The sequence below is a fragment of the Castanea sativa genome, chromosome 1, assembly GCF_040712315.1.
Source record: "Castanea sativa cultivar Marrone di Chiusa Pesio chromosome 1, ASM4071231v1".
Lineage (NCBI taxonomy): Eukaryota > Viridiplantae > Streptophyta > Magnoliopsida > Fagales > Fagaceae > Castanea > Castanea sativa.
This window is the reverse complement of record NC_134013.1, coordinates 9205314-9226070: the sequence shown is the minus strand read 5'-3', so window position 1 is coordinate 9226070 and position 20757 is coordinate 9205314. Positions and strand designations below refer to the sequence as shown.

Below are 20757 nucleotides of genomic sequence, written 5' to 3'. Positions count from 1 at the left end.
AATTACAAAGTTTAACTATTATGTGGGCTTTATAAGTAAGGCACTGCATACATCTAAGCTAAGTTAGTTTTTGCCAGATTCTTGAATGATATACTTTGCAAAGCAAGTGTGCATATGGCTGTTTAGAAGTTATAATTGTTTGACTGAGTGGAGTTAGACTTATTTATTCCATTCTTTCTTTAGCTACGTGCTAGTAAGAACTTTCATGACAAGCATAAACAGGATAAAGTCAAGTCAATACAACATGAATGAAAGTTGAATAAAAATTGTTCTTCGTTAATTATAAGCAGAATACATCACTGTATAAAGAAACTGCAAGTACAAAAAAATCCTATGCTAGGCCTTAAGCTTTGGGAGGGGGGTCTTGGAGGGAGCTACTGCCAGCCTCTGTGCTCTTCAGCTCCAACTCAAAGGCAGACAAGACTTGTTTCCCTTTGTCCGTTAGAGGAAGGATAGGCTCCACATTCTGGCTTTGCTCCTACTCGGCAGCTTCACACCCGTCCTTCTCTTTATGGGAACCTTCAGGTTCTGTAGGATCAGGAACGAGTTCTAGCACCACGAAAGGAAGCGCAGGAGAGGCAACTACAGGAGGGTCTTCTATCTCCTGTATGTCTAGGGGAAGCCAAACGTTCTCGGGCTTCCTCAGCTCGGAAGCTTGAGGAACCCCTGCTGCGTTCAAGGCCTCTCCCTAGACCTGTTGACAATACTCTCGGCACAAGGCCGCAAAGGCTTCTGTCAACAGTTCCTACGTTGCAGTTACGCCCTCTTGATAGCTGGCCTACTTAGCGGCCTCCAGTGAGCGCTTGTGGGTGCGAGCCTCCTCCTTCATCCGCGTAAGCTCCTTTTCCAAGTCAAAGCATGCCCGTTGGACTTGGGAGAGCTCGTCGTCCTTTTGGCGAAGAAGCTTACGCTGCCCCTCCACTTGGTTCTCCATCGTCCTTAAGCTGGCCTCAGCACCATCTTTCTCTCTTTTTAGATCGGCCAGCTGCGATGTGATCTTCCCATTTTCTGCAAGGGCCTGGCGTAGGGACCTTTCTGTCTCTTGCCATAGCTCTTGCTCCATTCTAGCTCGCTTCCGAGAATCCTCCACGAACTTCTCGGCCGCGAAAACTTCTTGGATGGCCTGCAAAAATGTTAGGGGGTTAAATGTGGTAAAGTGTTTACAAATGAACCTAGAGTATAAGTGTAAGGTGGAACTTACCAGAGCTAAATCCCTTTTCAATGAAAGGAACAGCTGCGGCTGGCTCATCTTCTCCAAGGCTTCCATGTCCTTGGGCAGCAGAAGAGGACGCTCCAACGCCTCGGCCAGGTGGAGGGCATGGCCTTGTTGGAACAACCTGATGTTGGACTGGAGGGAAATTGGCGCTCCATCCAGTCTCAGTTCGGGAGACCACATAGCTGGTGCTCGGCGCACCTCGACCAAGTCTCTAATCTCCCCGCTTTCAACCGAACGGGCGCGCCCTTTGCCCTTATCCAGCTTCTACTGCTGAGCCGGCGGTGGCTGCTGTTTCAGCTTCTTTTGCTTCTCGCCACCAGCCCTCTCGGCCTCCACCTTCCTTTTCTTCTTCGGATCGTCGGCAGGAGGCTTGGAGTCGGCTGGAGAAGGGGGTGGTGGCAAGGCAGGGGGAGCTTGGGATCCCCTCGTCCCCTTTTTGGAAACTTTCTCCCATCTCGCGGTCAGTAGGTCCTTAAGTACGTCCATGTCCTCTTCAATGGAACTGTCGTTTGGACGTGCTATCACTAGACCGGCTATCCCAGAGGTCTCAACGGCTTCCTCTTCCTCGTCGGAAAGGACGACAAATGGGCTTCTACGAGGCCTTTGGGCGTCTTCAAGTTGAAACTTATCTATCTCCTCGTCCAACGTGTTCGACAAAGACACTTGCTCCTCTGGGACAACTGTTGCTTGAGAGTGCGTGGCGAGGGGGATTGCCGCAATGGTCTGTGTGTACAGTATAGTGTGGGGGTCGTCAGGAATGTCGTGGTCGGCTAAGAAGTGCGGTCTGGCTACGTGAATCCTTCTTCGCCTCCGGTCACCCGCAACGATGGCGTTCTCAATCTCCTGGAAGTCCGAGGAGATAGGGTCGTACCCTAGTATCAAATGTGCCGCTCTCAGTTGCAAGTCTTCACTCACGAACACCTCCGAGCGTAGCACTCGGTTCAAATCGGCAACGTTGCAATGGCTCAGGCGCGGGCGGACGTATTGTTTATCTGCAAAGAAAGACACCAAAACAGACAAACATGGTCAGATTTGTAGGAAATGTAATAAACTAAAGTTAAAATTCTTAGTAAATGTAAATGGACATTTTAAGATGTTTAGATGGAGCTATGGGGCGGGAAGTTAGATCCTAAGGAGTCACACCTGGATCTCCCCACTCGACTGGGCAGTGGGGGCCGTCGTGCCAGTTGCCTGAGGCGATGAGGTAGTCGTCCTTCATGCCTTTATTGGACTTAGGCAGACAAGAAATCAACCTAACTACGCTAGAGCGGGATTTGATGTAATAGCCCACCCTAGTAAGTTTATGGCATTCGTACATAAAGGCGACATCATGCCAGGTAAGGTTCAGACCCATCTACTCGTTTAGAGCGTCAACGCTTCCTAAGACTCTAAAAACGTTGGGAGCACACTGGTCGGGGCACAACCGGTGGCTGCGGAGGTATTCCCTGGTCACGCTTCTCATAGGGAGGGTCATTCCACCTTCTATAAAGGCAATCATGGGAATGATGACCTCTTCCGTTTTCCTAGACCCAGCTACGGCTTCCGCCGGACAGTATCTTAAACCTACGTCGCTGGGAATGTGGTATTTAGCTCTAAAACCTTCCATCCCAGCGGCGGTGTCAACTAAACACTTAAATCTACCCATCAGAAAGGAATGAAAGATTAAGTTTTAAGGGAAAGAATGGTTAAGATGGGAGCCGAGGACAGGATCCGAGGAGAATGGGTTAAAGGAAAAGAATAGGAACTTACAAGTTTGAAGTTGTGCGAGTTTCCACGGATTTCTGCAGAGAAAAGGTGATTATAGATGTTTTGATGGGATTAGCTTCTGAAGAAATAAATGAAGGCGCAGGTTCCCAAAGCGTCACGACGTGCGGGAAGCGGCCTCGAAATTGCATTCGTCCCGCCCAAATTTTCAGGGGGTAACAAGGGCCGTTTGATGCTCATCTCACTGTTGAACGTAGGGGACAGGGTGTAACTTACAGTAATAAATGCGCGCGTTTTTGAAATTAAAACCGCCAAGTGGCATCCTCTGGAAAACGAAACGATCTCCACACGCGCAGTTATTTACAAAACGTGTGGGGTAAGTTCTTGTTGGATCAAAATCCTATTTTTCTTCTCGGATGCTGAAAAATAGAGTTTTGAGGGGCTATTGTGGGGAGTAAAAGGACCCAAGCGGGCATTTGGGCCTTTGGGCTCAAGCAAGAAGGGTCGATCTGTTCTTGAACTAAGAATTTGTTAGTACTGCGAATCGGCCCATACGCCGAGGGTTCGAGGATACATTCGAGGGTGAGTTTCTCCTCGGATAGACCCAAGAGAACTCGGAGATTCACTACGAAGGTCGAGGCAGAATTCTGGAAAGACTGTTGGTTAAAAGGGGGAAACCCTGAACCTTCTAGATACACCGGTGTAAGGAAAATATCATGAGCAAAGGCTGCTACCTCCACATTAAAGACTCTGCACCTACCTCCCTGGCCGCATTAATGGGGAAGTGACCCCTGAGCAGTAGAACTGAAACTTCTGGTCACTATTCAAAGGCACTAAGAGAAGAAATATCTAGAGGGGAGGGGGTTTAAGCAACACGTGGATAGAGCATCAGGAAAAGACGTATTTAAGGGGGGTGAAGGCCAAAGAAAAAGGGGCCAGTCTGTAACCAAGAAAGAAATTAAGAATTGTAATCTTTAAGAAAGAAAGAGAAATAATATAGAAGTGGTCATCGGCTCACGTCCGAGGAGGTCCATCGGCAATTATCATTCATTATTTACAAGTGTTTGCACACCATAGCCTGTTATTAAGTTCTCAGTACCTCTAATCTAGATTTCAAGCCCACGCTCTACAAATTTCATTGTTTAAGGCTCATTGGGCCTGAGCCCATAATTGTCTTTGAGTCCAAGTGCAATTGTGCACTTAAAGATATCAAGCAGGTGAAAGTAATAATGGTGTGGCCATTTTGACATTTAAAAGGAGAAACAATTGTCTTCTATTCTATATATCGGATATTTGCATTGTCGTTATCACTGCCATGTAAATCTCACAGTTTTGTGAACTACATTCTATAACAAAGAGGATTTATATGTTCGATCTATTGATTCTCACACTCTTTATTGTATGTTATTTGTACATATTACCTATTTCACGTTTTAAATATACACATTGTTGAGGGAAAAATTGATACCTCTAAATATAATGTCAGGAAGTCAAGCCAAAATTCGACTATGGGCTCTTAAGATGGTACCCAAAGGCTTTCGGTGTGGTGACAAGCCTATTCAAGCAAGAAACAAAGGTTGCACTTGATAAAACAGCAACAAAAGCCCAATGAAAAATACTTTACAATTCTTAATTAATATGTTAGTGGTCCTGTTCTGATAGTACAAAGGTAATAAATTCTCCAGTGGTAAGGGTGAATTTACACAGTCCAGCAGTCAATGATTAAATAAATTTAGGAAAGTGTTAATTCCTAGGAATTCTTGTTCGTCTCGGTTAGGTGAATTTATTGTACTTTCGGCCATCATTACATCAATGTGAGGGAAGAGTTCGATTATTACAAATACATTATATCCTTCAACAGTAAAATAAAAGTAAAGATTAAAGGTTCCATGGGAAGAAGAAAATGATTAATTGGCATGGTGTGAAAGGAGAGAGAGATCCCAGCTCAGTGCAGCAAGTATTAAACTAAGATTTTGGTGAGTGTGCGTTCATAAGACATGAATGAGGCAATGTGGGCTATTTGTGACTAATTGAGAGACATTTATGAGTTGTGATTGTGTAAGGGGGGAGAAGAATATCTGAGGTTAGGTGAGTGTGGTCTAAGGGGAATGAGTGGTGAGCTTAAGGAGAGCTAAAACACCAGCAAAAAATGGCAAACAAATCAAGAGTTTCAGAGGGAATAGTTGTCCCCTTGTGGGCTGAGGTGCTTATGTTTTTATAATGGAATTTTAGAGAAGCATTAGTTAACAAGAATCCAAAAAACATGGGATTGATCAGAGGCAATAAATCAAGGTTTATCTTCCTAAGATTTAATTTAGGGACTACCTTGCTTCTTTGGGTAATATATGACACATGATGGAATTTTGGAGTGTTTTGCATTAAACGATAGGATTTCTGGGGTTGAGCTTAACCAATGGGATTAAGGCATGTATCAAGAACGAATCCTAATGCTAAAATTGGGATTTGGACCCTAAGAAGTAGGATTCAACACCTCAAGTCAGGTGTCAAACTCTAAGTCTTCTTCAGGGAGTTCCGCTAGAGATCCCTTTATGCCCTTTTAACCACATGTTCCCAATTTTTCCCCTTTAGGATTTATGGACTTGGCACATGAATCAGGTCTTGAACGTTTTTGACATTTATAGCATCAATTTGTTGAGGTTTGAATAATTGAGTTTCAGCCTCATTTCCACTAGAGGTACAATCTTAAGGAAGATGATGGAGTTCCATCATTCTTTAGACTTCAGCTAATATCATAGCCCTCGGGCACTGTTCACGTCAGGTAAAGGGTGACAGAAAACTAATGGGACAACTCCAGCTGTACTTTGGTCAGGGATGAACAAGGGTTGGTTTGTCCACTTTCAATCCCCTGCCTCTTGCTAGGGCCTTTTGGATTGGGCTTGCTCACATGGGCTGGTTCCTTTGAGCTGGGTTGTGTGCATCCTACAAAATAAACATTAACAACACATGTTTGTCATGGGTTTTCATTTCTCATAGATTTTTATTAGTAAATATTTTTGGGTTTTTCATAGACACTTGCAATGGGCCTTTGGGCAATTAGTTGTAATGTTTGAAACAATAGAACAAGTTTCAAAATACCTTTGTAAATAACATTTACTATGATGAATTCCATATTGTAAATAATGTCCATGGTTTCTAATAATTGCATTATAATTTAAATGATGGGCTTTGTGGGTTTGAATTCTTACCATGAGTGTTGAAGGTATATATTATGGATGTTGTGATGCAAATGATGACCATGCATTTCATGGGTTTATAATATGAGAACATAATTTTCAAGATAACTCCAATGAGCTTTTATAAGACAATTGCCATGGTTTTTGCCATGGTAATATTATACCATGATATTTTTTCTTTGTCAAGCATTAATAATCTTGGGTTTTTTTGATAAAATAGTGCCAATGAAAAATGGGCTTTGGATATTGCTAGTAAGAACTAGGCTTTTGATATTGCTAGTGGGGACTGGGCTTTTGATATTGTCAGTGAAGATTGGGCTTTTGATATTGGTAGTGGGGATTGGGCTTTTTGATATTGCTAGTGGGGACTGGGCTTTTGATATTGCCAGTGGAAACTGGGCTTTTAATATTGCCAATGAAGATTGGGCTTTTGATATTGCCAGTGGGAACTGGATTTTTTGACGAATAATTTGCCAAGGGTTTGAATCATGGGGTTGAATCCTATTGGAAAAAATAGTATTTCCATGAATTTGAATCATGTGTTTTTTTGAATATTTGCTAAGTATAAAATTCTTGGGCTTTAGAAAGGATTAGATTTTATCTCACTCAATAAATAATTCGGGCTATATGAGAAAATATGAGGTCCTATAGTGTTTTGCATTTGTAGCCCAATTTTGTGATAGAAAGGAGAAAGGCTGTGGGCCAGCATAGCGATAGTCAAAAGAAAATATCTAGGCATGCCCAATAATTTGTTTGTGACATTTGAAAAGAAATAAACAAGTGTTATTTAAATAATATTAGGTGTAAAGAAATGTACCCAACACACATCAATAAAAAAAATGTGAACATCACGCTTGAAATTATAATCATTGTGTGTACTTAATCACATTAACAAGTGTGAGAGAACAATAAGCCATGTGAAAAAGCTACCACACATGTTTGAGTTTAACTATGATGTTGCAACCCAAACCCACCTTGGCCATTCCATTGTAAGTTACTACAGTTTTCCCAGGCAACAATAGAACCCTTCGTTTCTTATGATTAGATTGTTAGAGCATCCGCATCAGTTGATGCAGAACTTCTATCCATTTTGCAAGAAAAAACATGATTTTTCTATTTTATGCACCCATTTTTAGAAAACACCCACATTAGTTTGTCTATTCTACACATTTATTTAACGTAAATGCACTTTTGGTCTCTACATTTTGCACTTTTTTCATTTTGGTCCCTACATTTTATTTTTACCACTTTTAATCCCTAAACTAATTAACGCGTGATATTTAAGTCCGTACCGTCAACCAACTAACAAGAAAAACTGAGGTGGCAGACGGAACACCCTATTAACTGATGTGGCGTTGATGTGGCGATTAAAATATTATTAAAAAATATTATTTGGCATTTTTATATGCCACTTCAACATTTTAATTTTTTATAAAAAGCCATGTCTGACAATTTAAACCAAAAAAGAAAATAAATTAAAAAACAAATTTTTTTTTTTTACTTTCATTATTTCATAAGAACTGAAGTTGTTCTTCGTGTTCTTCCTAAATCCATGAAATAAACTAATCTCCAGCAAACCCCAAATCCAAATCCAACAACCAAATCTACTCCATCAAATCCAGAAAAACATGAAATAAATCCAAGAAACCAAACCAAACATTAAATAAATCGAAGAAATAAACCCATAAACCCAATAACCAATTCAATCTCTAGTGTTAGGTTCTAAGACCTTAGGGATTAATGTATTAGAACTTCAATGTGTATTGTGTTGGCAAACCATGATCAAAACATTTAGTCTAGGTTTAGACTTGCTCAAAGTTTGGTTTAATGTAAGTTTAGAATTAAGTAGTTGCAGGAAATTAATGTTCTATTTCTACATGGCTCAATCGATCGAAGAATAGACTCGATCGATCGAGAATCATGAATCAGGAATTTTCTGTAGAATTTTAAGTCGGTCCAAATAGTAATTCAAGCCCATTAAGGATTAGGGTTTCAGATCTACTTCTCCCACTATATAAAGGAAACCCTAAGCACGTTTTTAAAGGCTTCTAAAAGAGAGAAGAGAGTGCCTCTTTTTGTATCTAAGGTTTGTACCTAAAAGATCTCTAGAGTCTTTATTGTTGTTTATGTTGTGTATGTGAATCTCTTTTGAGATCTTGAGGTGTTTGCCTTCACATATACTTAGGGTTATCAAGAATCAAGATTATGTCAAGAACTTGATGATCATTCAGTTGTTACCGTAAGAGCTTAAAGATACACAAGCGGGAGTGCTTGTACTTGCTGGAGAATCCAAGAAAAAAGGAGTCTACGGTCTCGGAGCTTGTGAGTGGTCGTGTCAATAAGTTTTCTATTGGTGGGTAGTAATAGGGTGTTAGTGGTCTAAATTGCTATTGTACAAACTTCGATTCTTTCATAGTGGATTCAGTTTTATCTTAAGGATAGCTAGGTTAAATCTTCTCTAGGTTTTTTACCGGTTTGGTTTTCCTGGGTCATCATATCTTTGTGTTTTTATATTCCGCACTTTACATTGATATGATAATATAATTGTGTTAACCTAGATCTGGAATTTGGACTAAGTAATAACTTGGCTTGTTAACTAGGTTAATCCAATTGTGTTTTAAGGGGTCTAAATAACTCAACATCTAGCAAACCCATAAACCCAAAATTTTTCTTCAAAAACAGTCACGCAAAAAAACCCATAAAAACAAACAACTTATGTTCTATTTTTCCAAACAAAGAAATTTCAGGAATTCAAAGAATTCGAACTCTCGAGATTCTGTTTTCCATTTCCTCTTTCACGCACACGTTCACTCACTAATTCAATCAATTTCCAAATCACAAATCCATGAAAAATTTTCACACCTTTCCAATTCCTACTACTTCTTAGAATGTTGAAGGATTTCAAATTCTTGCGCTGGAATTCCAGCAAGAGCGAGGAGATCGAGAATGTGCCTAGAAACCCTAAGGATTCGGCGCCAATTCAGACCAACATCGACTCATCCAGGCCTTCACTCAACGTAATCCAAGAACCGGTTCAAAACCCTAAGCAAGAGAGTAAGGTTAAGAGGATTCCGATGAAGGTGAACAAGGGCAAAAGCTCTGACCATTCGTTGCCTCTTCGTACTCTGGACAAGCATGGCATTAGGATTTCGGTGAAGCAACGGTTCGGGTGGGCTCAGAAGCACGAAGCCGGTTCGGTTCATGGTGATGAGGGAGGGAGTAGTTTGGTTCAAGTGAGAGGAGGAGTTGGGAATGGGGGTTTGGTGAGTATGACTCCCCTGGGTTTTTTTGTGTGTTTGTTTCTGAAGAAAAATTCTGGATTTATGGGTTTGCTAGAGATTGAATTGGTTACTGGGTTTATGGGTTTATTTCTTCGATTTATTTATGGTTTGGTTTGGTTTCTTGGATTTATTTCTTGTTTTTCTGGATTTGATGGAGTAGATTTGGTTGCTAGATTTGGATTTGGGGTTTGCTGGAGATTGGTTTAAGTTTTGTTTTTCTGGATTTAAGTTTTGTTTTTTTAATTTATTTTCTTTTTTGGTTTAAATTGTCTAACATGGTTTTTTATAAAAAATAAAATAATGACGTGGCATATAAAAATGCCAAATAATTTTTTTTAATAATATCTTAATCGCCACATCAGCGCTACGTCAGCAAATAGGGTGCTTCATCTGCCACCTCAACTTTTCCTGTTAGTTGGCTGATGGTAAGGACTTAAATGTCACACGTTAATTGGTTTAGGAACTAAAAGTGGTAAAAATTAAATGTATTGACCAAAATAGAAAAAGTGCAAATTGTAGGAACCAAAAATGCATTTACGCCTAAAATATTCTAAACCCAACCCCCATCAACCCGATCAATACCCAGCCACCATCAACGATCAATACCTAGCCTCCATCATCAATCCACACAACCACCATCATCAAGTCAGCCTTCATCATCAACCCACCCATCAAAATCCCAACCACCATCAACCCGATTAATACCTACGAATCAAAATCATCAAAACCCAGCCACCATCAACGATCAATATCCAGCCCTCCATCATCAACCCACACAACCATCATCATCAAGCCAGCCTCCATCATCAACCCACCCATCAAAATCCCAGCCACCATCAACCCGATCAATACCCACATATTAAAATCATCAAAACCCACTCATCAAAATCATCAAACCCACTAATCAAAACCATCGGCAATCGGCAACAATGAAAGCACTGATCAAATAATCAAAACCATCAGCGATCAGCATCAGAGATCAATGGAGGAAAAGAGCATGAGGTGAGAGTCAGACCAAAGAGAAAAAGAGAGAGTGAGGTGGAGAGAGGAAAAAATAATAAAATATCAAACATCCAACACAATTTTACATCCACTGATGCGGGTGTTTTTTTTAATCAAAATGTGTAAAATGCCTTACTTTTTTTATTTTGCAAGATTATGCAACCAATGATATGGTTGCTCTTATAATGGGAAATGAGGAATTGGATCTATTAAAAATCTAAGAGGTGATAATTTAACTCACACAACAATACCGTTCTTACAATAGGTTTTAACCACTGAATTAAACCAACCTCGTCATTTTTCTCTATTCATGCTCTGATGATATCATTATTAGTATTCAACAATAGTGAGAAGATATGTAAGAGAAAATAGGGCACAAGAAATATGACAGACATTCAGAATAGAAAATGCATCACTCAAAATAGATTATGGTTCTTCACGATATGGTTAAAGAGAACAGTATACTCATAAGTACATACACTCTCTGCTTGACGTCACCCTCAGCAACTATAATTATTTATCTTAATAATAACAAGAGCTGGGTCTTAGGGCTCATTTGACAGCATAGTTTTAACACATTTCAACACATTTTAAATAACATTACACACTTTTTCACACATTTTTTCACCCACACAAATATCAAAAACACTCAAACAACATAACTCAAACTACTCTCTCAAACTCCCCCTATTTTCTCAGACAAATTGGTCGAGGTATTCTTCCACAGAGGTGTACTTGACATCTGGATACAGCTGGGAAGCCTCCACACCAAATGATGGCTCAATTTCAAAGTTAGTGTGATCACCCTTCACAAAGCCTGAGTGGTTGATTGACAATATCACATTAATTGGGATTGGGGCCTCTGCAAAATGTACCAAGATCAAAAACATATTTAATTAACCAATGTTTTACTCCTTGCCAATGTTAAAAATACTAATGTTAAAGAACATGACAGAACATAAAAATAGCATAGCATCCTTGGAATTTTGGACAGGTTTTCTCACTGACCTTGGATGTCCTTCAAAAGCTTTTCCTCCGGAACATAAACTTTCTCAAGAGTTTTGCCAATCTTCTTCTCCCAAAGGGCAACAAGCTCATTGAATGAGTAAATGTTTCCTGGAGGCCTGACGTAGAGTACCTTGTTCAATGCTCTTGGGTCATCCACAGATTTAATGGTATAGGTTCCAATGTCATCTTCCTTATTAAAAATTGCTGCAAAGAGAGTTCAAAGCAACACATGGTCAAATAGTTATATACATGTCACAGCTATACAATTAAGTTCATTTAGTTTCAGTTCACACTCTTCTCCATTTGCTTCAAAATTAAGATAGTCCATTTTTTATACATGTTGTTACATCATTTAAAATTTAATTCCACCAAATAGAGAAATGACAAATGATTTAGAATGACGTGATATTTTGTTCACCAAAAAGGTTTAAATGTTGTGTTTGGCAAGCATGGATACACATTTACACATTTTGATAATGCAAAAGGTTGATCAAGAGCTTAAAGAAATTGTTAGTTACCCTTGGGATTTCCATCTCCGGGGATAATAACTTTGTCTCTAGGAGGAGCAGTGACTCCTGGCTGCGCCAAGGTAGGAAGAAAATAGCCAGCTAAGTAGTTGGATGACACATAAGTGAAGGGAATGCCTTCGGCCTCAACAGCACGTCGGATTTGGGCCTTGGAAGCAAACATAGTCTTCGCTGGATCCACAGCATGGCCACGATCCACATCGTTTCCAAATTCAGATGGGTAGAATCTCTGAAAAACAACTCAACCAATAAAATCTCTGAATAATTGTAGACTTTTTCTTTGAAATTTGTTCACTAATTCCCAAACAATTATTATACAATCAGAAATTTTCTAATATCATAATTTTTTTTATATACAAGAGAAAAAATTTTATCTAGTAAGTCTAACTTAATTTAAATGTATTTGAGTATGAAACTTTTTCCTAAAGATTTGATCCAAATTTTGATACCACACCCTATAAATATTTATACTTGTCACGCGAAAGAGTAATACAATAATCTTTTTCTATTACAGCTCAAACTAATGATAAAAAATTATCATCATAAACATACGGGCTGAAACTCTAAAAGAAAAAAATATTTATTAATTACTTTTTTTTATTAATTAATTAATTATTAACACAACTTTTATTCTCCGAATGAATAGATCACTTTCAACAATTTTAAAATAAAAATATTAAAAATCTGATTAATTGGTGATGAAAATGGCTAATGAATTATAAGAACTGTAGCATCATCAGAATTCATAAAAGGGTTTTGTTTATCTTGATCCTAAGAACAACTTTACTCGTCTTTAGAATCTATTTTTAAGTCAAGTTGCTGACCCCAATCAAAAATGAAACTTTACAAAATATTTAGGAAAATTAAATAGAAGGAACGAAATTTTAGATAAAAGGGTTTCAAACTAATAAAGTTTGAGTAAAATTTAGAAACACGAACCTTAACGTTACCAGCTTCTTTAATGGCAGCAATGATCTTGACCTGATCTTCTACTTGCATCTGACCCACAGTTGATATCACCACATCCACTTGCTTAATTGCTTTCACCAAACTCTCATGGTCGTAAAGATCTCCCTGCATTCCCATTTTTTTTTTTTTTGAACACCATCATCAAACTTTTTTCCCACAAACAAAACCAAACCCATCTAGCAAAAAACTCACACAAACATTACAAACTGAGAGAAATTAATATACGTACGTGGAGCAAAGTGACACCCAAGTTCTTGAAATTCTCAACGAGTTTTCCCTTAACGGGATCAGAGACTGTGCTCTCTCTGACCAGAGCAAAAGTGGGATGACCAGCCTTTGCGCTTGCTTCAACGATGAATTTTCCGAGGTAGCCTGTGCCTCCGATTATCAAAACCTTGCTTTTGTGAGCCATTTCAGTGTTTCCTTTTGTGCTCAAAAAAGAGAGGAATTTACAAGAACAGGAAGTAGCTGAGAGAGAGCAGATAAGAAGGTGAGTGGATGAAAAGTGGTGCAAAATATTAAACTATTTATTAATGGAAAAACCCTATCATGTTTCCTGTTCACGTTACTGCTCTCTCGTGAGGAGGTGGACCGCTGCATGTTAGTATGTTACTTCTCTTATCGATGAATTCATAGGTGTGAAGTTACAAGAATGGGCCTATGGTTGGTACACATTTGCTTGCTAAAAAGTAAAAACAAAACCAAAAAGTGAGATTTTTTTTCTTTTTTTCTCCCCCTGTCTATATTTAAATAATTAGAATCGGACAAAGAGTCTGGAGTTGATCTGGCTTTTTTTTCTTTTCTTTTTTTTATACACGCAAGATAGAAACTTTAAGGAAATATTTGTACGAAGTTTTTTCTGGAAACTTAACCTCTGCTTCTTGCTCTTTAGATTGATCTGACTATTGTTGATGATATTTTTATGAAAAACTTTCTTGGTTTAAAAAAAATATACGTTTGACTTTAATTTTTACTAAAAGATATATAAAAATATTAACAAATATTTTTTGTGAAAAATGTACATTGAGGGTTGTTGGATTGCGCGTCCACGTCCACGTTCACGTCTACGTCTACGTCTGATTTTTTTTTTTTTTTCAAGCCCGTCTGTCACTGTTCATTGGCCATGAACAGTAATTTTTACATATTTAAAAATTATTTTGCTACAGTATTTTCAGTTTTCAGCAATAAGTTCTATCCAAACAGACCCATTATAATTAGGAAAATGTGAAAATACACTTTTGATCCCTACATTTTGGGTCAATTCCCATTTTAGTCCCAAAATTGATTTCGTTACAAATATCGTCCCTAAAAAAAGAAAATCGTTTTTAAAATGGTCCTTGCCGTCAACCCACTAACAGAAACTTCCTACGTGGCAGACGGAATGACTTACTTGCTGACGTGGCTATTAAAATATTATTAAAAATAATTATTTGGCAATTTTAAAATAACACATCAGCATTTTAATATTTTAAACAATGCCACGTCAGAAAATTTATATAAAAAAGAAATTAAATTTAAAAAAAAAACCTTAAATCTAATTTAATTAAAGAAATTATAACTTATCATTATTAATTTTCAAACAGTACAATTTGTTCTTTGTTCTTTGTGTTCTTCCCAATCAAACCCAGATTACATGAACACAAACCCAGCACCCACTAACTCAAACCCAGATCACAACAACAAACGAAAATCACAAATAGAGATCAAACACAACGAAACCCAGATCACAACCCAAACGAAACCCAGATCACATCCCAAACGAAAATCATCAGCGAACCCAACTACCGATCCGTGTTCACAGCTCCCACATGCAACACTCCAAAATTTTCCCATTATTTTCACGGCATCAAGATCCCATGGCCTCCATGATCAAAACCTCGAAGATCAACCTCTTGATCTGCTCGCCGTTGGTCAATATTGGGTGTAAGGTTTTGAGCGGAGATGAGATTATGAGATTTGAGAGTTTGGGGTCATCTCGGCTTCACAACCACTAATCTAGGCTCTAATATCGAATCGGTGACTGGGGTTTCGTCGGTGACTGGGGTTTCGTACAATGGAGCCATACCGAATCAGCGGATCTTCATGATGGGTTTTCTTTCTTGAACGACTTCAACGACATCGGCGGTGAGAGTTTGGGTTTTCTTTCTTCGTGACGGCAGCGGCGACCTCACTGAGTCTTGAACGACTTTGACAAAGGCGACCTCATCACTAGATTAGAGAGAATTTGGGTCTAAGAGATTTCGTCGAGGGTGAAGAGAGAAAGAGAGAATTAGAGATAGAGAGAGTTTAGAGATGAGATTGAAAGAAAAAGTAAAAGAAAAAGAATTAAGGTTAAAGAAAAAGAATTAAAAGGATAATTACATTTGTTTTATTAAAAATAGGGTTGCTACGATCAATTTTTTTTGTTTTAATTATTTAAGGTTTTTTTAAAATTTAATTTCTTTTTTTTATAAATTTTCTGACTTGACATTGTTTAAAATATTAAAATGCTGACGTGTTATTTTAAAATTGCCAAATAATTATTTTTAATAATATTTTAATAGCCATGTCAGCACCACGTCAGCAAGCAAGCCATTCCGTCTGCCACGTAGGAAGTTTCTGTTAGTGGGTTGACGGTAGGGACCATTTTAAAAACGATTTTCTTTTTTTAGGGATGATATTTGTAATGAAATTAATTTTGGAACCAAAATGAGAATTGACCCAAAATGTAGGGACCAAAAGTGCATTTTCACCTTAGGAAAATGCTACGTTCACAATATTTTCATAATATTTTTATACAACCAATCATAGGTGGTTAGTTGTTATTGGTTTAAATTTAAACCTATCAATGACAGTACTTTTTTCCTTAATAATAACAACCTACCACTTAAAATTTGTTGAGACAATAATGTGAACATAGCATTTCTCACTAATAATTAATTTATTTTTTGAGAATCAATAAGTCAATATTTACCCTTCTAAAAAAATGAATATTTGTTATATTAAAAATTGAAATTTTATGAATTTTATTAAGGAGCACCGAAAGGACCCAAATTAAGGAATAGTTTAATATAATATTAAAATTTGAAAACATTTTGTAATTGTTAACAAAATCCTTAATAATAGACTATTTTATTGTTCAATATAATTATATATTTTAATTTGATTAAAGAACTTAAAGTACAATACCAAAAATTTACCCATACTACAATTTATTATGTCCGAGTGCTCATTTTTTTTAAGTACGCATAAATTCACTTTTATGATATGGATTCATAGCAGAATAGAAGTAGCTGAATTCAATTATTCTTGACATGTAAATCCACTTTTAGAAAACGGATTTATGACATAGTACAAGGAAAATTATTGTATAGTCATGAACTATACTTCCTTCTTCCCATGAGTACATACCGAGTACATACACACTTTTTTTTTTTTTTTTGAAAGGAGTACATACACACTTTGCTTGAAGTCACCCTCAACAACTATATTTATTTATCTTAATAACAACAAGAGCTGGGGCTTATTTCTCAAACAAATTGGTTGAGGTATTCTTCCACAGAGGTGTATTTGACATCTGGATACAGCTGGGAAGCCTCCACACCAAATGATGGCTCAATTTCAAAGTTAGTGTGATCACCCTTCACAAAGACTGAGTGGTTGATTGACAATATCACATTAATTGGAATTGGGGACTCTGCAAAATGTTCAAAGATCAAAAACATATTTAATTAACCAATGTTTTGCTCCTTGCCAATGTTAAAAATACTAATGTTAAAGAACATGACAGAACATAAAATAGCATAGCATCCTTGGAGTTTTGGACAGGTTTTCTCACTGACCTTGGATGTCCTTCAAAAGTTTTTCCTCCGGAACATAGACTTTCTCGAGAGTTTTGCCAATCTTCTTCTCCCAAAGGGCAACAAGCTCATTGAATGAGTAAATGTTTCCTGGAGGCCTGATGTAGAGTACCTTGTTCAATGCTCTTGGGTCATCCACAGATTTAATGGTATAGGTTCCAATGTCATCTTCCTTATTAAAAATTGCTGCAAAGAGAGTTCAAAGCAACACATGGTCAAATAGTTATATACATGCCATAGCTATACAATTAAGTTCATTTAGTTTCAGTTCACACTCTTCTCCATTTGCTCCAAAATTAAGATTGTCCATTTTGTATACATGTTGTCACATCATTTAAAATTTAATTCCACCAATAAAGGAATGACAAATGATTTATATTTTGTTCACCAAAAAAGGTTTAAATGTTGTGTTTGGCAAGCATGGATACACATTTACACATTTTGATAATGCAAAATGTTGATCAAGAGCTAAAAGAAATTGTTAGTTACCCTTGGGATGTCCATCTCCGGGGATAACAACTTTGTCTCTAGGAGGAGCAGTGACTCCTGGCTGCGCCAAGGTAGGAAGAAAATAGCCAGCAAAGTAGTTGGATGACACATAAGTGAAGGGAATCCCTTCAGCCTCAACAGCACGTCGGATTTGGGCCTTGGAAGCAAATGCAGTCTTTGCTGGATCCACAGCATGGACACGATCCACATCATTTCCGAATTCAGATGGGTAGAATCTCTGAAAAACAACTCGACCAATAAATTCTCTGAATAATTGTAGACTTTTTCATTGAAATTTGTTCACTAATTCCCAAACAATTATTATACAATCAGAAATTTTATGATATCATAACTTTTTTTTTTATAACTCAGGCTCTTACTCTTCGCACCCCACAAGTATTTATACTTGTTGCACGAAAGGTGCACGGTGGTAATACCATAACCTTTTTCTACTACAACTCAAAGCCTCAAACTGACACTAGCCTCATCCTATGCGCGGAAAAAAAAAATTATTAGTAGTAGCAAAAAAAAAATCTATGTTTTTTATTATATATATAATTTTTATTTTGAGAATATAATTTATAATTGGATAAATAAATTTGAAAATCAATGTGAAAGTGACCCTATTTTTTAGGCAATGTTTTAGTGGAAGTTAAGGTTTTATTTTTATCAGATTGCCTTTTAGTTTTGTGTCTACTTAAACATAGAAATGTAAGGGTATTTTAGAACAAAAACAATCCAGATTGTCCTTTAATTTATATATATATATATATATATATATATATATATATAGATTTGTTTTTAGATGAATGTGTGGTGTTTAACTTATTTTTCTATTTAAAAAAAAAACAATAAACGTATAGTTACTTTGAAGAAGTGGGTTGGTGGAAAAGTGTTCCTATTTTGTAAGCAATATTTTAATACAAGTTAGACATGTATTTTTACCAAACTATCATTTGGTTATGTTTCTACTTAAACCTAAGGGTGTAGGGGTATTTTGGAGCAAAAAAAAATCCGGTTCAAACAGGTGCAACCGCTTAAATAGTAGTATAGATAATAAAAAATACCATTTGTGTTACTTTAATAATATTTTATATAAATATAAACAAGTTTATCATTTATGCCACCGGAAAATATGTTTATTATTGGTTTTTTTGTAACATCCACAATCCCAGAAATCAAATAGGAAAAGGGCCCATTAAAAAATAATAATAATGAAGGCCCAATTTGGTGTGTTCTGATTAAGTCATTATTTTTGTCGTTACAGAGATTCCACCAAATTGGTGCGGTTGTTGTGAGTTGTGACCTATGACCTATGACATGCGACGTGGGCCCATATAAATTAGACGGATTGTTCACGCCAAACCGAATTTTCTCTATTATCAAAATTTGAAAAAATATATAGATTTTTTATTTTTTTTAAAGAGAATAGGATTCATTTTTCAATTAGAAGCTTTTGCATGTTTATCCAAATGCAATGGATGATGTAATAGTTATAAAAAAAATTGATAATGTAATAAATCCAAAAAAAATAATAATATAATAGTTTAAAAGAAACCTGAGATAATTTAGTCTGATATATATATATATTTAACGTGAGATAGTTTTTCCTTATTATGTTGGAGGGTAGTTATTTTCTTTTAGTGAATAGTGGAAAGTACTTTTTTTTTGAGAAGAAAAATGGGGAAGATTTATTGAACACATTTCTTTTTTATGAGAAATTCTATTCAGAAAATATGGAGAAAGATAAATAAGAAGGGAGTTTTTTAAGTTATTGGGTAAAAGTAAGAAGGCATTTCAACGGAATTTATTATTTTTTTCAATTTACTATTTTAACATCATTTTTAAGTTTTAGGTAAGGATATTTTTTTTACTATAAAAAAAAGCAATAACTAACTTTCTTTTGTCAATTTACTATTTTAACCTTATTTTTAAGTTATTGATTAATTAATTTAAGAGTATTTTTTACAAAAAATAATAATAATTAACTTTTTGAATCTTATACCGACTAGATTTTTTTTCTTCTTTTTTTTTTTTTTTTTTTTTTGCCAGCCTTCCACAATACACTAGATTCACTTGCCGTATTACACTACCTTCATTAGGGCAAACAAAAAAATACATTTTTATCTTATACTTGTTTTCATTATTATTTTTTTCTTTAAGGTAGTTTTTACTTTTTAAGTTTCGCTCAGGATAATTGCTCTTTATTTTCAAATCAAGATATTAATTAATTTATGAGTTTTAGTTAGTTAAATTGATAAAATCTCTAATAGTTAAATAAAAATTTTTACCTACACCAAAAATCAGTTGATATCTTAGTATAATCAGACTAAGCATACCACGTTGGTTGAATCTTAAAAAAAAAAATATTAATTAATATTTTATTTTTTTATTAATTAATTAATTATTAACACAACTTTTATTATACGAATGAATAGATCACTTTCAACAATTTTAAAATAAAAATATTAAAAATCTGATTAATTGGTGATGAAAATGGCTAATGAATTATAAGAACTGTAGCATCATAGAATTCACAAAAGGGTTTTGTCTATCTTGATCCTAAGAACAACTTTACTAGTCTTTAGAATCTATTTTTAAGCCAAGTTGCTGACCCAATTAAAAATGAAACTTTACAAATTATTTAGGAAAATTAAATTGAAGGAACGAAATTTTAGATAAAAGGGTTTCAAACTAATAAAGTTTTGAGTAAAATTTAGAAACACGAACCTTAACGTTACCAGCTTCTTTAATGGCAGCAATGATCTTGACCTGATCTACTATTTGCATGTGACCCACAGTTGATATCACCACATCCACTTGCTTAATGGCTTTCACCAAACTCTCATGGTCGTAAAGATCTCCCTGCATTCCCAATTTTTTTTTTTTTTTTAACACCATCATCAAACTTTTTTCCCACAAACAAAACCAAAACCATCTAGCAAAAAACTCACACAAACACACAGAAACTGAGAGAAATTAATATACGTACGTGGACCAAAGTGACACCCAAGTTCTTGAAATTCTCGACGAGTTTTCCCTTGACGGGATCAGAGACTGTGCTCTCTCTGACCAGAGCAAAAGTGGGATGACCAGACTTTGCGCTTGCTTCCACGATGAATTTTCCGATGTAGCCTGTGCCTCCGATTATCAAAACCTTGCTTTTGTGAGCCATTTCAGTGTTTCTTTTTGTGCTAAAAAAAGAGAGGAATTTACAAGAACAGGTAGCAGCAGAGAGAGAGAGAGAGAGAGAGAGGGCGAAGAAGGAGCGGATGAGAAGTGTTGTGAAATATCAAGCTATTTATGGTTGAATGGGCCTATGGACATATGGTTGGTACACATTGGCTTGCTAAAAAAGTAAAAACCACAAAGGGAGACCTTTTTTTTTTCTCTCTCTATATTTAAATAATTAGATTCGGACAAAGAGTTGGGGGGTTGATCTGGCTTTTTTTTAATTTTTGACACGAGGTAGAATTTTAAGCGTATATTTATATGAAATTTTCTAAATATTGGTATAACTTTAATTTT

General features: G+C 36.4%; 2 protein-coding genes across 3 annotated transcripts; both read right to left on the bottom strand.

Moving 5' to 3' along the window:
• Window positions 1-10798: 10798 nt before the first annotated feature.
• LOC142616326 (phenylcoumaran benzylic ether reductase Betv6-like) lies at window positions 10799-13494 on the bottom strand. The gene is made up of 5 exons (XM_075789205.1): window positions 13131-13494; window positions 12872-13006; window positions 11924-12161; window positions 11406-11609; window positions 10799-11259 (listed from the first exon to the last, which is right to left on the bottom strand). Exons 1-5 carry the CDS (start codon window positions 13311-13313, stop codon window positions 11093-11095), a joined length of 927 nt encoding a protein of 308 aa, XP_075645320.1. The 5' UTR covers window positions 13314-13494; the 3' UTR covers window positions 10799-11092.
• A 2516-nt stretch (window positions 13495-16010) lies between these two features.
• LOC142616320 (phenylcoumaran benzylic ether reductase Betv6) lies at window positions 16011-20538 on the bottom strand. 2 transcript variants are annotated; one of them, XR_012840879.1, is made up of 6 exons: window positions 20222-20538; window positions 19960-20094; window positions 17230-17467; window positions 16723-16926; window positions 16207-16577; window positions 16011-16085 (listed from the first exon to the last, which is right to left on the bottom strand). XR_012840879.1 is itself a non-coding variant. In XM_075789197.1 (5 exons), exons 1-5 carry the CDS (start codon window positions 20402-20404, stop codon window positions 16411-16413), a joined length of 927 nt encoding a protein of 308 aa, XP_075645312.1. In that variant the 5' UTR covers window positions 20405-20538; the 3' UTR covers window positions 16157-16410. The 2 variants fall into 2 exon arrangements, 1 of the variants encoding a protein (XP_075645312.1); XM_075789197.1 differs by lacking the exon at window positions 16011-16085 and having other exon boundaries at window positions 16157-16577.
• Window positions 20539-20757: the final 219 nt, after the last annotated feature.

Coding starts and splice junctions, on each gene's coding strand:
- LOC142616326 (XM_075789205.1), bottom strand. CDS start 13,313: ATGGCTCACAAAAGCAAGGTTTTGATAATCGGAGGCACAGGCTACCTC. Junction 13,007..13,130: donor TGGGTGTCACTTTGCTCCAC/GTACGTATATTA, acceptor ATGGGAATGCAG/GGAGATCTTTACGACCATGA. Junction 12,162..12,871: donor AAGAAGCTGGTAACGTTAAG/GTTCGTGTTTCT, acceptor GTTGTTTTTCAG/AGATTCTACCCATCTGAATT.
- LOC142616320 (XM_075789197.1), bottom strand. CDS start 20,404: ATGGCTCACAAAAGCAAGGTTTTGATAATCGGAGGCACAGGCTACATC. Junction 17,468..19,959: donor AAGAAGCTGGTAACGTTAAG/GTTCGTGTTTCT, acceptor GTTGTTTTTCAG/AGATTCTACCCATCTGAATT. Junction 16,927..17,229: donor CGGAGATGGACATCCCAAGG/GTAACTAACAAT, acceptor CTCTCTTTGCAG/CAATTTTTAATAAGGAAGAT.